Genomic DNA, 13,081 nt, shown 5'->3' on the forward strand with positions numbered 1-13,081 from the left:
TTTGGCAGACGCTCTTATCCAGAGCGACGTACAACAAAGTGTATAACCATAACCAGGAACAAGTATGACGAAACCCCTAAAGAGAAGTACCGGTCCAAGTGCAGGGAACAACCGTTCAACTTGGACCCTGAAGGTTAAACTGATTAACACTAACACAACGAGAACGGCAACAACGCAATCTATGGAAAAAATACAAGCAGTAGTTAAGACAGTTAATGCACCTAAGTCACCTACGAAACAGCTGCCTAGTTACAACCCTAAGCTTACAGTCATTTACAGGGGGTAGGGAGGGATGGGGAGAGGTGCAGCCTGAAGAGGTGAGTCTTCAGTCGTCGTTTGAAATGGGTCAGTGTCTCAGCTGTTCTGACCTCCACAGGGAGGTCATTCCACCATCGTGGGGCCAGAACAGACAGGAGACGTGTTCTGGAAGTGCAGGTGCGAAGAGGGGGAGGTGCTAGGCGTCCTGAGGTAGCAGAACGGAGGGATCTGGCTGGCATGTAGGGTTTGAATATCTTGTGGAGGTATGCTGGGGCTGATCCCTTGACTGCCGGGTATGCTAGGACCAATGTTTTAAATTTGATGCGAGCTATAACAGGCAGCCAGTGGAGGGTATTGAGCAGGGGAGTGACGTGGGAGTGTCTGGGGAGGTTAAAGACCAGACGAGCTGCAGCATTCTGAATGAGTTGCAGGGGTCTGGTGGCAGATGCCGGTAGTCCAGCCAGAAGAGAGTTGCAGTAGTCCAGGCGGGATAGAACCATTGCTTGGACCAGGAGCTGGATTGAGTAGGTGGTGAGAAAGGGGCGGATTCTGCGGATGTTATACAGGAAAAATCTGCATGCCCGGCTTACTGCTGCGATATTCTTGGAGACTAAATTACTAAATTACTAAATTACTTCACAATCCCAATACTACTTCCGAATTCCATAATTCTCTCCTGTTATTCCTTTCAAACTTAATGTTTTTATAAGTGCTGGCTATTTCATCTTCTTCAAGGAGAAAATCATAATGCAGTTAAACAGGAGAGTGAAAATATTTTGGGGTGAGTTGATCAGTTAGGAAAATATTTCAGCTTAACTGAAATATACAGGAGATACATTATTCACGTTTAATACTGTTTGTTTGGATGGCAGTGTCAGGCACATAAAGACTAAGGTGAAGGCAAAGTTTGTGAAGCTCCTGCAAGATTAAGAAAATAACTGAATGCAACAAGCCTGACCTGATTTTAATCACATGAGGTGTGGTCTGTCCAAAGTTCAGCAAAACCAAAAGTGAAAATATCACACTGAGAAACCGAGTCTGTAAAATGGCAGCTAAAGCTTTGATTCCTGAGGACGATCTCTGTTGCTCTGTATGTTGTGATATTTTTAAAGAGCCTGTTGTACTGAAATGTAGCCACAGCTTCTGTAGAGAGTGTATACAGCAGTACTGGAAAGAGAAGGGCTCTCGAGAGTGTCCCATCTGCAGGAGAAAGGCCTCTGTGGGGGATCCTCCTGTAAGCCTGGCCTTAAGAAGCATTGTGGAGTCTTATTTAAAGCAGAAGACCGAGAGTGAAATTACAGACAGGAGTGACACTCACTGCAGTCTTCATGGGGAGAAACTTCTATTTTTCTGCGAACATGACAAAGAGCTTCTTTGTGTTGTCTGTCAGACTTCAAAAAAACACAGAAACCACCCAGTCTGTCCAGTGGAAGAGGCTGCACTGGAGCTGAAGGTATTCCATTTTAGAGGTCATCTATCATATTCTCAAGGCTAAATTGTATTTGAGTACAATGTCTCAGTGTAAAACATTCAGTTTTGACAAACAGCTGTGGTATGAGGTCTGTAAATACGTTCAGTGGAAGAAGTGGCACTGTATCTGAAAGTGTTGTTTTCAAGCCTCAAAGCATGTTGAAGTGTGTTATGTTTTCAGTAGAATTAAATATTAGTGAAGTGTAGGCATGGTAAAGTCCTGATTGACAGTGCCTGGGGGCCTTTTATAAGGAATATGGATCCAAACAGGAAGCACTGACATATACAGAGTAATTTTATAAATATATAGCAATGATGTGTCACATCAGATGTACTAATAGCGCAAATAGAGATCACCCAAGACTCATACAAATTTATCAAAACTCTAATTTAATAAATGTGAAGATCTAAATAAAGTATATATTATATATATTTACTGTTATATATTGTATACTAAATATTTGGTTATATGCTTGGACAAAACCAGGAAGTACAGAAATCCGCAATGACTGTATAACCAGCAGAGACAAGGGCTATGTATACACACGAGAAAATCTTCTACCAACAAGTCAAACTGGTTTATAAATGCTTCAACATTTCTTACACTATTCTACAAGTTCAATGAAGTACAACCCAGTAATAGTTGGTATGTGATATCCAACACGCTGGAAAATGTAACTGTTTTTATTTTACTGAGAACACATAACATAAAATGTTATGATGCACTATGAGTAAGTTCCACTGGTCTTTACTTGTAGCAGGACTATTTTCTCCGCTACATTTCCCATGTACTTCTGACCTCTGCTTGCATTACAGCAGGGGTACTGCTGCGCCACTTGTGTCTTTCTGTAAATAATAACTGATTCATTTAACTCCAGGAGGAAATCAAGCCTGCACTTAGTCTTATTCAAGAAAAACTAAAGAGGTTTACTGAGGCTGAACAAGAATGTGAGAAAACAGCAAAACACATCAGGGTGAGTAAAGCAGTACTTTTTAGCAACACACAAATCCCAAAAAAAAACATAATTTTTGGTTTATGCTGTGTTTTATAGGAATAACAAACACACTGACTGCCACACATACATTATTAAACATAGCAACACTATTCAGGTTTTAAATAGTGTGTTTGAATTGCAGAGTCAAGCCCAGCACACAGAGAGGCAGATAAAGGCAGAGTTTGAGAAGCTCCACCAGTTCCTACGAGAGGAAGAGGAGGCCAGACTAGCTGCACTGAGGGAGGAAGAGGAGCAGAAGAGTCGGATCATGAATGAGAAGATAGAAAACATCACAAGACACATCTCCACCCTTACAGACAAAATCACAGCTATAGAGAAGGTCATGGATGCTGAAGACACCTCCATTTTACAGGTAGGATCTTGATTTACTGACTGAGCTCTGCATTTATGATGACCAGTCCCAGCTACAGTATATTGACATGCACAGTCTGTTACTGTGATACAGAGCACCAGTACCATTTTCAGTAATGGGTCTGTGGAGCAAGGCTTCATCGGCAGAATGGGGAAGATGATAATAAACTGCTAGCAAGCAGCATGTCACATTATTATATTATTGAACATATATTATTAAAATATGTATAATATAATTACACTCACTGGCCACTTTATTAGGTATACCTTTCTAGTACTGAGTACGACCCCCTTACCCCTCTAGAACAGCCAAAATTCTTCCTGGGATGGATTGAATAGCATACGGGAACCATTCCTCAACTATTATGGTTTAATGCCACTTTAATAACATCACCAGCAGATTTTTCAGCCACACATTCGTGCTGCAAACCTCCCATTTCACCTCATCCCAAAAGTGTTCGATTGGACTGAGTTCTGGTGACTGTGCAGGCCACTGGAGTAAACTGAAGTCAAATCCTTGGAACCAGCTTGAGATGACGTGCTTTGTGACATAGCGCATTATCCAACAAGAAGTATCCATTTGAAAAAGGGTAGACAGCAGGCATCAGACCTGGGTCAAATATATATACATATAAAGTATTTTAATTACTTTTAAATACTTATTTAGAAATTATTTGAAATTCAGCATTTACAAATACTGAGTATTTAAATTACAAAATGTATTTGAAAATGCATTTAAGGAGCATCTGCATGCATTTGCAATTACTTTCAAATATGTCTTTAAAAAAACATTTGAAATACTGAATTTTCAAACACAAAGTGTTTGATTTAATGGAATTATTTGAAAATACTTTCACAACATAAGGCCAGTGATGCCACATGCACAATTACACCAAGCTGTTGAAAGACTTAGAACCTATGAGCATTTTGTCTTATTAGAGGATGGTATTTTGTCTGATTAGAGCACAGTATTTTGATGAGAACGTGTCCAGTGACTGCTGACGGCCCCAGTCCATTTGTACCAATTTCCATTGTTAATTGGTAGCGAATATGCATGGCTGAATTCTATTTTATCAGTGTCTAACCTTACAAAATGTAAAAAATAAATGCACTGTACATATGGGTGTTGAACACAGTAACAGGCCACTAACTTTAAAAAGATTGCATGGGTACAAATAAACTGGCAAGTAGCTTATCAAGAAATCTGAGTTTGCCATCCCCCATGCAAAGACATGTACAGGCATTTAGGCTACTGCCTGTTAGAGGCAGCGCATTGGTTGTTTAATTGATTGCCAGCATAGGGTACCTTTGCCCAGAATCCAAATTCAACCTCTAGCCCCTAGTAGTTCCCCTGCAGTGCTCTCAGTATTATAACTCACTAACATCACATTGAGGGCCACTCACAAAGATTGTACAAAGAACTCTTTAGGATGAAGCCTACATTCTTGCTGGCTCAATCATTTCTGTTGTCTATCACAGAAATATTTCACAATATTTTAAAATTGTATTTGTATTTTTAAGTATTTTTAAAAGGCTCTGAATACTATTTGAAAAAGTGTTTAGTTTCCCTGGAAAGTATTTACTTAAAGGAATGTATGTTTTAAATAATATTTGGGAAAGTATTTGGTTTACTATTAAAATAATTTAAATAAATCAAATACAAAGTGTTTCATGTGTAAATGTATTTGAAAATACTTCAGATATGTATTTAACTACATTTTCAAATACAAATATGTATTTGTATTTTATCCAGGTCTGTAAAACATACATTACAAATATATATTATTAAATTACACTTCCTGGCCACTTTATTAGGTATACCTAGCCAGTACTGGGTAAGACCCCCATTAGCCTCCAGAGCTGTCAAAATTCTTCGCAGGATCGATTAAACGAGGTATGGGAAAAATTCCTTGGGGATTTTGGTTGACGCTGACTCCATAGATCCTACAGATCAGCCAGATTCATGCTGCAAACCTCTGGTTCCACCTAATCCTAAAAGTGCTCTATTGGATTGATATCTGTTGACAGTGCAGGCCATTGGAGTAAACTGAAGTCAGTGCCATGTTTGTGGAACCAGCTTCTATGCATTGTGACATGGTGAATTATCCTACTAGAAGAATTCATTTGAAAAATGATAGACTGTGGCCAAAAAAGGATGCACATGGTCAGAAACAATGCTTAGGTATGATTTGTCATTCAAATGATGCTCAATTGGTATTAAGGGGCCTAATCTGTGCCAAGGAAACATTCCCCACACCATTACACCACTACCAGCAGCTTGTACTGTTGATACAAGGCAGGATGGACTTGTAGATTCCTGCTGTTTATGCCAAAATCGGGCCCTATCATCTGCATGTTGCAGCAGAAGGTGAGATTCAACGCACTTTCAGCTCCCCATCCGTTGGGACATCACTGTATTCGACGGTGTACCAGGGTAGACTGGCTGTAACCGAAGTCGCAGGTTATTCGTAACACTGCCGTTGACCCTGACAACTTACCAATTTCTTCAGTTTATCAGTTGATAATGGGACATGTAAATCTGAAAGTTGTAGCGCTCTGAGACGCTGCTAATGCTGTATCTCATCTTCCTGTTCTTATCTGACAGATGCCCATCCTTTTCAAGGTTTGTTGTGCATTCAGAGATGCCTTTCTACACACCACTGTTGTAAAAAAAAGTTGTTATTTGAGCAGTTGTGGCCTTTCTGTTAGCTTGAATGAGTCTGCACATTTTCCTCCGATGTCTTTCATTAACAAGGTGTTTTCTGCCACAGATCTGCTGCTCACTGGGTGTTTTTTGTTTATCTCTGTAAACTCTAGAGACAAGTGCATAAAAATCCCAGGAGAGCAGTTGTTTCTGAGATGCTGGAACCACTGTGTCTGCCACTAATGATAATACCACAGTCAAAGTCACTTAGATCACGCATCTTTCCCATTCCAATTTTTGGTCAAACAAGAAAACTAACCCTCTTCACCATGTCTGCATGCTTTATACATTGAGTTGCAGCCACGTGATTCACTGTTACGAGGAGTAAGCTATTGGCGTTAACAAGCAGGTGTACCTATGAAGTGGCCAGTGAGTATAAAAATATGTATTAATATTTATTTTTTCATGTTACAACAATATACAATACTTTATCACATTTCTATCGGTGCTTTCATGTCACTGTTTTTTTATGATTTTGTGTATTTAGCCTAGTTCATGCTACAATTAGCTTATGCTACATTTGTATAGACTATGATCTGTGTTCTGCTAGCTAAGAGCTCATTGTTTTTGCTTTTTAATAATTGGTGCCCAATGCAAGACATGCACGCACACATAAATGCACTGTCAGTTGAAAAATAGTCCAGGTGGACTGGAAACGTGCTAGGAGTAAGAAGGCATACAAATTCAATCACGCAAAAGACAGCAGTTAATGTGATTTAATGGCTTTAATTATTAAATATAAATTAATCAATATATGATCCAAAATGCATTTAACAAAAAACCATGTTATTAATTAATGTGTGCTCCAACAAACCTAAGCAGACTTCTTGGCCAAATTAAGGTTTGGCAATTTATGTTCCACCAGATCAAGCTTCCACAAACTGGGAGAGAATGACGTGAGAATATGGGGAAAAAACAAAACAGAAAAGCACCAAAATAATAATTCCAAATAAAACATAAAGCATGATAGTACGGTAGAGGATTAGGGCCACGTGCAATTTTTTTTTTTTTGAGTTCTGACATTAAAGTCAGAATTCTGAGATTAAAGTCAGAATTCTGAGAATAAAGTCAGAATTCTGAGATTAAAGTCAGAATTCTAAGAATAAAGTCAGAATTCTGAGAATAAAGTCAGAACTCAAAAAAAAATTTCACATGTGACCCTAATCCTCTTCCGTATAATAGTTTGTTGTAATCGTAAAAAAAAGTAAAGAGATTAGTAGTAGGAAAATTAGAAGGTGGTAGGCCAATATATTTACCGTTCCTAAATTCAGTGTTGGCTGCAGGGAGGATATGTGTGAGGTCATTGTCGTGGGGACAGATGCAGCAGGTGATCGGACATTTATATTCAACTCAACAGGGAATCACTGTCAGCCGAAGGAACTTAATTTTATCAGTCTATATTTACTATATTATGCAACTACATTTTCTATGACATGTCATTGCTCCACAGAACATCATATTAATAAGTAACACATTGATAGCTAATAACGGAATTACATCATGTGCTTAAATTACCTGATCTTTCAGGTAAATTTCCGTTAGCTAGCTTAACAAAATTAATATAATGTTAGCAACGTAGACCAGCATAATTACTTTCAAAGACAGCAGAAAAAAATTTGTCTCTGTTACTATCAAACGACTGTTAGCTAGATTTTCATCTTGACCATTTAACTATTTAATTTGATTTCTTACCCTGAGAGTCAAGCAATATTCCATGGCATTCTTGAATGCTGTCACGGTCATTAGATTCTACCGCGATGCGTTTAAAAGCTGCATTGCCACATTTGATTGGCACGAAATGGACAGGCATGACAAGTCCTGATTGGTAAGAAATAGACCAGAATGACAGGGAGATATGATTGGTAAAAAAATGCACAGGGCCGAGCACACGATTAAAAAGAAATGGAAGCCAAAATCGAACTGGGACCACGCGATTGGTTCTCGGGGGCCAGACTCTCATGCTAGTGAAGTAGTTGGTGGGCTGCAAAGTTTTGTTCTTTTAAACGTGTAAACTTCTATCTCATAAAAAACACGTTTTCAACGTACAAAAATGCCAAGTCACTCACAAATACAAGACTTACACTGTCTATAACTCATTCATTCAGACTGCCAAAATCCAGGCCTGCCATTAAAAGTATTGATATCAAAATGACGCCAAGTTACGGTACTACAAACAATATAGGCTATCTTGCCTCGCCGAAATGAAATAAGATGTATTCCAAAGCAATGCTATCCAATATTTCTTCAATTCTTTCAAGTCTTACGCTTGAAATCATTAACAAACCTGTCCGTGGTTTTAAAGAACACAGGCCGTTGAATCCATATGGGTTTGCAATATTGTAGCCGGTTAATAACTGAACGTGCAGACGGTACGTCATAATGCAGTGTATACGTTCGGTGAACGGCAGGTAGATATGGTGCAAAAGCAATAATTGAGAAGTAGTAGACAGTTATTAGTGAGGGTAAAAGCAGGTTAAAGAAAAGTGTTTGTAGCTGGGCTTGAACCTGGAACCCCATGTTCCCAAGACTGTAACCTTGCCCACTAGGCTATAGCAGAGTAGCTGTTTAAAGTGGAAATGTTTCAGAGTAAGAAGGCATGGGTATTTTGCGTGTGTATGCTAGTTTTTGATTGGGTCGTGTAGGTGAAGATTTGGCTAGTGTCGGTAAAATGTCCAATGGGGAGACATGTTGTTAGTGGGATGGACGGCAGGAAAAATAAGAAGAAAAGAAGAAGAAGAAGAATGAGAAGAAGAAGAAGGAGAAAATGCAAGACCCCTTAGTTTGGGGCTTTATTGTGTGGACATGTGAAGTTGTTTATGAATTCTGTCTGTTTAAATGGGGTGAGAATATATAGAATTTAATGTTTTTAAGGGCTGAGTGTCTGTGGCTGTTGTGGTTATTTCTGTGGGGAACCCTGAAAGTGCCAAACTCTCGGTGCTGTATAGGTATGGGTCATGCCCCCGCCAAGGCGTAACTTGGCGGGATGGCATACCTGCCATCCCAAATATGTCCAATTTGAGTGCGTATCTAATGTTTTTATTGGCTGATATACCTACATGTCCAATGGGGAGGCATATTCTCTGTGGGCCTGGAGCATTTGTGATATTGTAATTGGCAGGAAAAAGAAGAAGAAGAAAAAAAAAACTTGAAATCCCCAAAGTTAGAGGCTTTATTATGTGGACGTGTGAAGTTGTTTGAGAATTCTGTCTGTTGACATGAAGTGAGAGTCCGTCGTCATTGTGGTTATTTCTGTAAGGAACCCTGAAAGGTGCCAAACTCTCGGTGCTGTATAGGTATGGGGCATGCTACCCCACCAAAGCTTAACCTGGCGTGATGGCATAACCATGTCAATATGCCTCATTTTTCCCTTTATTTTGGCAGTTACATGCACATTACAGTACCTTCATTCACGTGTGTTCACTGTTAATATCTACATCACTGTCATTAGCACGGCTCCTGTCTCTCACTTATTGTTACCTGTCTCTCATAATGGTCTCTACTGAATACATTCATACATGCATACTGTACATTCTATCACATTTAGGCTGTTGTGATTTGTTTTTCAGAGCTACAAGAGCATTAAGGAAAGGTATGTGGACTCTCACCTCATTTCATCTTGTCTGCTTAAGTCACTTCAAACCCCAAAGCCTGAGTGACTCCTGCTTGTCATTACAGAGCCCAGTGCACACTGCAGGATCCAGAGCTGCTCTCAGGGGCTCTGATAGATGCGGCCAAACACCTGGGAAACCTGAAGTTCAGAGTCTGGGAGAAGATGCTGGGGGTGGTGCAGTACAGTGAGTATCTGGGGCAGATGGTGAAATCATGTTTTTTTTCAAGCACTTAATGAACCCATAAAACTGAAGAAACAAGCTGTATACTGAAATGGTGCTGAAGATAAACAGTACAGAGTCAGCCAGTCTCAGTTCCTCCAAGTTTAGGAAGATCTTGTGATTGCACTACACTGCTCTCAATTTAATATCAGAACACAAGCAAAGAGAATTAACATAATATATAAAATGTCATTAATAATATGGTTTATTAGTTGTATGAATTGTCTGCATTGAATTTACTATGAAACATATTAACTGATGTATTCATTTTCATAATATAAGCATGTTTTATATTTAAAGAATAAATCATTATAACTACAGTATAGAATCCATAATTATTATATACAATATACTGTGTATGTGACCTGATCTGAATAGAGTATTTGAAATGTGTCTTTTCTTTCAACTTTCAAATATCTTTCTTTCTTGATATGTCAGCTCCTGTGATACTGGACCCCAATACTGCACGTGCCTCTCTCTCGCTCTCTGATGATCTGACCACTGTGAGTGACACAGATACAAAGCACAAATGTCCTGACAATTCAGAGAGGTTTAAACTCTGTGTGAATGTGCTGGGATCTGAGGGGTTTACCTCAGGGAAACACAGCTGGGAGGTGAAGGTGGGGAATAAATCTGATTGGACTATAGGAGTGGTGAAAGAGTCCATCAGTAGGAAGGGAGATATAACATGCAGCCCAAAGAGAGGATTCTGGGTCTTAATGCTGAGGGATGGTGATAAGTACAGAGCAGCTGGAGTTACTGACCTCAGACTGAAGAGGAAGCCCCAGAGCATCAGAGTGCAGTTGGACTATGACAGGGGGAAGGTGTCCTTCTTCGACTCCAGTGACATGTCACTCATTTACACTTTTACAGACACATTTACTGAGAGAGTGTTCCCGTACTTCTCTCCCTGTGTGAAAAATGATAAGAATGAAGGACCCCTGAAGATATGCCCAGTGAAAGTTTCTATAACAGTTATGTCATCCCATTGAATGTGTTTTTTCAAGAGCAAACTACATGTACTGGAAGAGTATTATAGAGGAAATCCATATTCCTCCATAACTATTATGTTCCTCTATAATGATTATAGTTTTTTCATTTTAATTTTCTTTTCATCATTGATAATTTAGTTGAGATTTATCATTTTTTGATAATGTACATATACAGGTAGTATCTTCTGGGTTTTGTTTTGATCCAAATCATTGGACAAAATGATTTCATATAATTTTTGCTCATAAAGTAGATGTGCACCTGTAGTGTAGTCAAATACCTTTATATTTGATTAAGTCATTCCTGGGTTTATAAGGTAGTGTAGAAGCTTGGAATGTGTGAGTATAGTCAGTGTTCGTTAGTTTGATTCCATCCATCCTCCTGTCTTCTTTTCAGATTTTACTTTGCAATTCACCCTGTCAGTACAATGCTGCAGGATTTAATGTACATCTGGGCCTTAAGTAGCCTTACCTGCAAACTTCAACCATGATTAAATAATTGGCATTGACAAATAATTACAAAGGTGATTGTGCCTGTTGGAGCCAAATCTCTTATGAGTCATTGTAAATATGTAAATGGTGTCCCCTAGTGGCTACCTGAATAATGATGTTGGGCTGTGATGCCAGTAATTAGAGCAGGTGTGCAGTTGAGCTGAGAAGACGCTGCCAACACACAGTTTTCTACCGCTATACAACGCTTCGCATTGCTCAACACACTGCCTTTGAATTTAATATATTGAAATAAATACTATCCTGAATTATTTGATTGTGTTTTACTTTTGATTGAGGCTATTTTTGATTTGAGGAACAACTTAATTTGCCTTTGATACGTTTCTTTATTTTGATGCATGCATCGTAACCTTTTGTTTGAGTGTTTATTGGCCATTGTACTACGCAACGCATGCACACTCATACATACAAACAAGCAATAACCTGCTTCGTGGAATTTTTTTAAATTTCAACTATCTAATAAATATAAAGGACCATCGTGAGTAAAAACGTGAGTACAAAAAAAAAAAAGGTTTTTTTGGGGAATTTTGGGAAGCGGGTGAACTGCCCAAGGAATCTTACATGGCTAAAAATTAAATTTTTCCCAAACAGAAAGCCAATACAGTCCCTTTTCATTGTATTCTTTTCCCAATATATTAGTCAGAGAATGAAAGGTTTCCAACCGAGATTTTTTTTTTAAAAAATATTTTTTTATTTTTAAATTTAAAACCCCTTTTAATTTTTTTGGGGTTTTTTAACTGGCATATAGCAACACCCACATGAAAGGGGTCTTCCAAAAAAATTTAAAAAGTGTTTTTCTGTAGCTTCAAACGGTCATATCCCCAACAGTTCAAATGAATGTTTTTTTTTTAAACCATGTCTGGTTTTTTTAAAAATGTCAGTTATTGGTTTTTAATTTTTTTGTTTAGTTATTTCACATTTAAAACCCACATAAAAAAAAGGGGGAATCCATAAAAAGTCATTTGATTTGTAACTTTACACAATGACTGCATTTACACAAGGCAATAACGTAAAAAATAATTCAAATACAAAATTTTTTCCAAAACCCTTTTATATTCTGTCTGTTATTTTTTTTAAACGTTTGGGTAAAACATTTAAAAAAATCCCCCCCAAAAAATTTTTTCAAAATCAGAAAAGTAGGGAAAACAACCTAAAAATTATTTTTTTTAATTTAAAATTTTTTGTAAAATTTCACTGTAACTATAAAGGGGATGCATTGACGCCCCTTTTCCCCCCGGCCTTTTTTTCCCCCCCGTCGGACCCGGGGGGGCAAAAAATGGCGGCATGGCTGCCCCTTTTGTAAAAACTAAAAATGGGAGTAAAAAAAAACAATTATCTGCTTAAATTAAAGGCAGTTGGACTCGACATGGATCCTTACAACCCTTCCCCAAAAAAAAACCCGGTTTGGGCCAGGACATTCAACAAGAAATGGAATATTTTTTTTACAGACTGCCCAAAACAAAAAAAAAAGAAGGGGGAAAGGAAAGCTGGGGAAATTTCCCCCCAAAAAAACTGGAAACCCCGGGACCGAAAAAAGGGATTTTTCTTTTTTTTGTTCAGGTATGTTTTGGGTTTTTTGGGGAAAAACATACCTTTAAATTTTTACCTTTTGGGGGGCTTTAAAACTATCTAACCCTCGCCCCCTTTTTTTTAAAACAAAGGGTCATCACATGGATGTTTTTTTTTAAAAAAAGTTTACAAAAAATTCCCGTTACACAGAATTAAATGAATGATGCTGAAATTTAATTTATGAGTGTCAATACAGTACATAACTTGGTATGATTTTTTTTTCCCAAAAAAACCCCCCAAAAACCCGACACAAAATGACAAACCCCCAAATCCACATTTCGGGCCTGGGTTTCCCGTTGTTTTCCAATTGCGCCCCCCCATCTGCTTCTCTTTTTTTCCCAAAAAAATGTAAACATGTGCATTGGTAAAAAAAAAAAAAAAAAA

General features: G+C 38.3%; 1 protein-coding gene across 1 annotated transcript; it reads left to right on the plus strand.

The window, feature by feature from the left end:
- The first annotated feature begins 1,198 nt into the window (after positions 1 to 1,198).
- Positions 1,199 to 11,379, plus strand: LOC135246418 (zinc-binding protein A33-like). Its single transcript, XM_064319880.1, has 7 exons — positions 1,199 to 1,711; positions 2,607 to 2,702; positions 2,866 to 3,096; positions 9,366 to 9,388; positions 9,475 to 9,593; positions 10,068 to 11,063; positions 11,162 to 11,379. Exons 1-6 carry the CDS (start codon positions 1,304 to 1,306, stop codon positions 10,619 to 10,621), a joined length of 1,431 nt encoding a protein of 476 aa, XP_064175950.1. The 5' UTR covers positions 1,199 to 1,303; the 3' UTR covers positions 10,622 to 11,063; positions 11,162 to 11,379.
- Positions 11,380 to 13,081: the final 1,702 nt, after the last annotated feature.

The sequence above is a fragment of the Anguilla rostrata genome, unplaced genomic scaffold (assembly GCF_018555375.3).
Source record: "Anguilla rostrata isolate EN2019 unplaced genomic scaffold, ASM1855537v3 scaf0276, whole genome shotgun sequence".
Classification (NCBI taxonomy): Eukaryota; Metazoa; Chordata; class Actinopteri; order Anguilliformes; family Anguillidae; genus Anguilla; species Anguilla rostrata.

Bases quoted from the DNA above. Each gene is read 5' to 3' on its own strand.
- LOC135246418 (XM_064319880.1), top strand. From the start codon at position 1,304: ATGGCAGCTAAAGCTTTGATTCCTGAGGACGATCTCTGTTGCTCTGTA. The intron at 2,703-2,865 runs GTGAGTAAAGCA...TTTGAATTGCAG, and splicing joins AAACAGCAAAACACATCAGG to AGTCAAGCCCAGCACACAGA. The intron at 9,594-10,067 runs GTGAGTATCTGG...TTGATATGTCAG, and splicing joins GCTGGGGGTGGTGCAGTACA to CTCCTGTGATACTGGACCCC.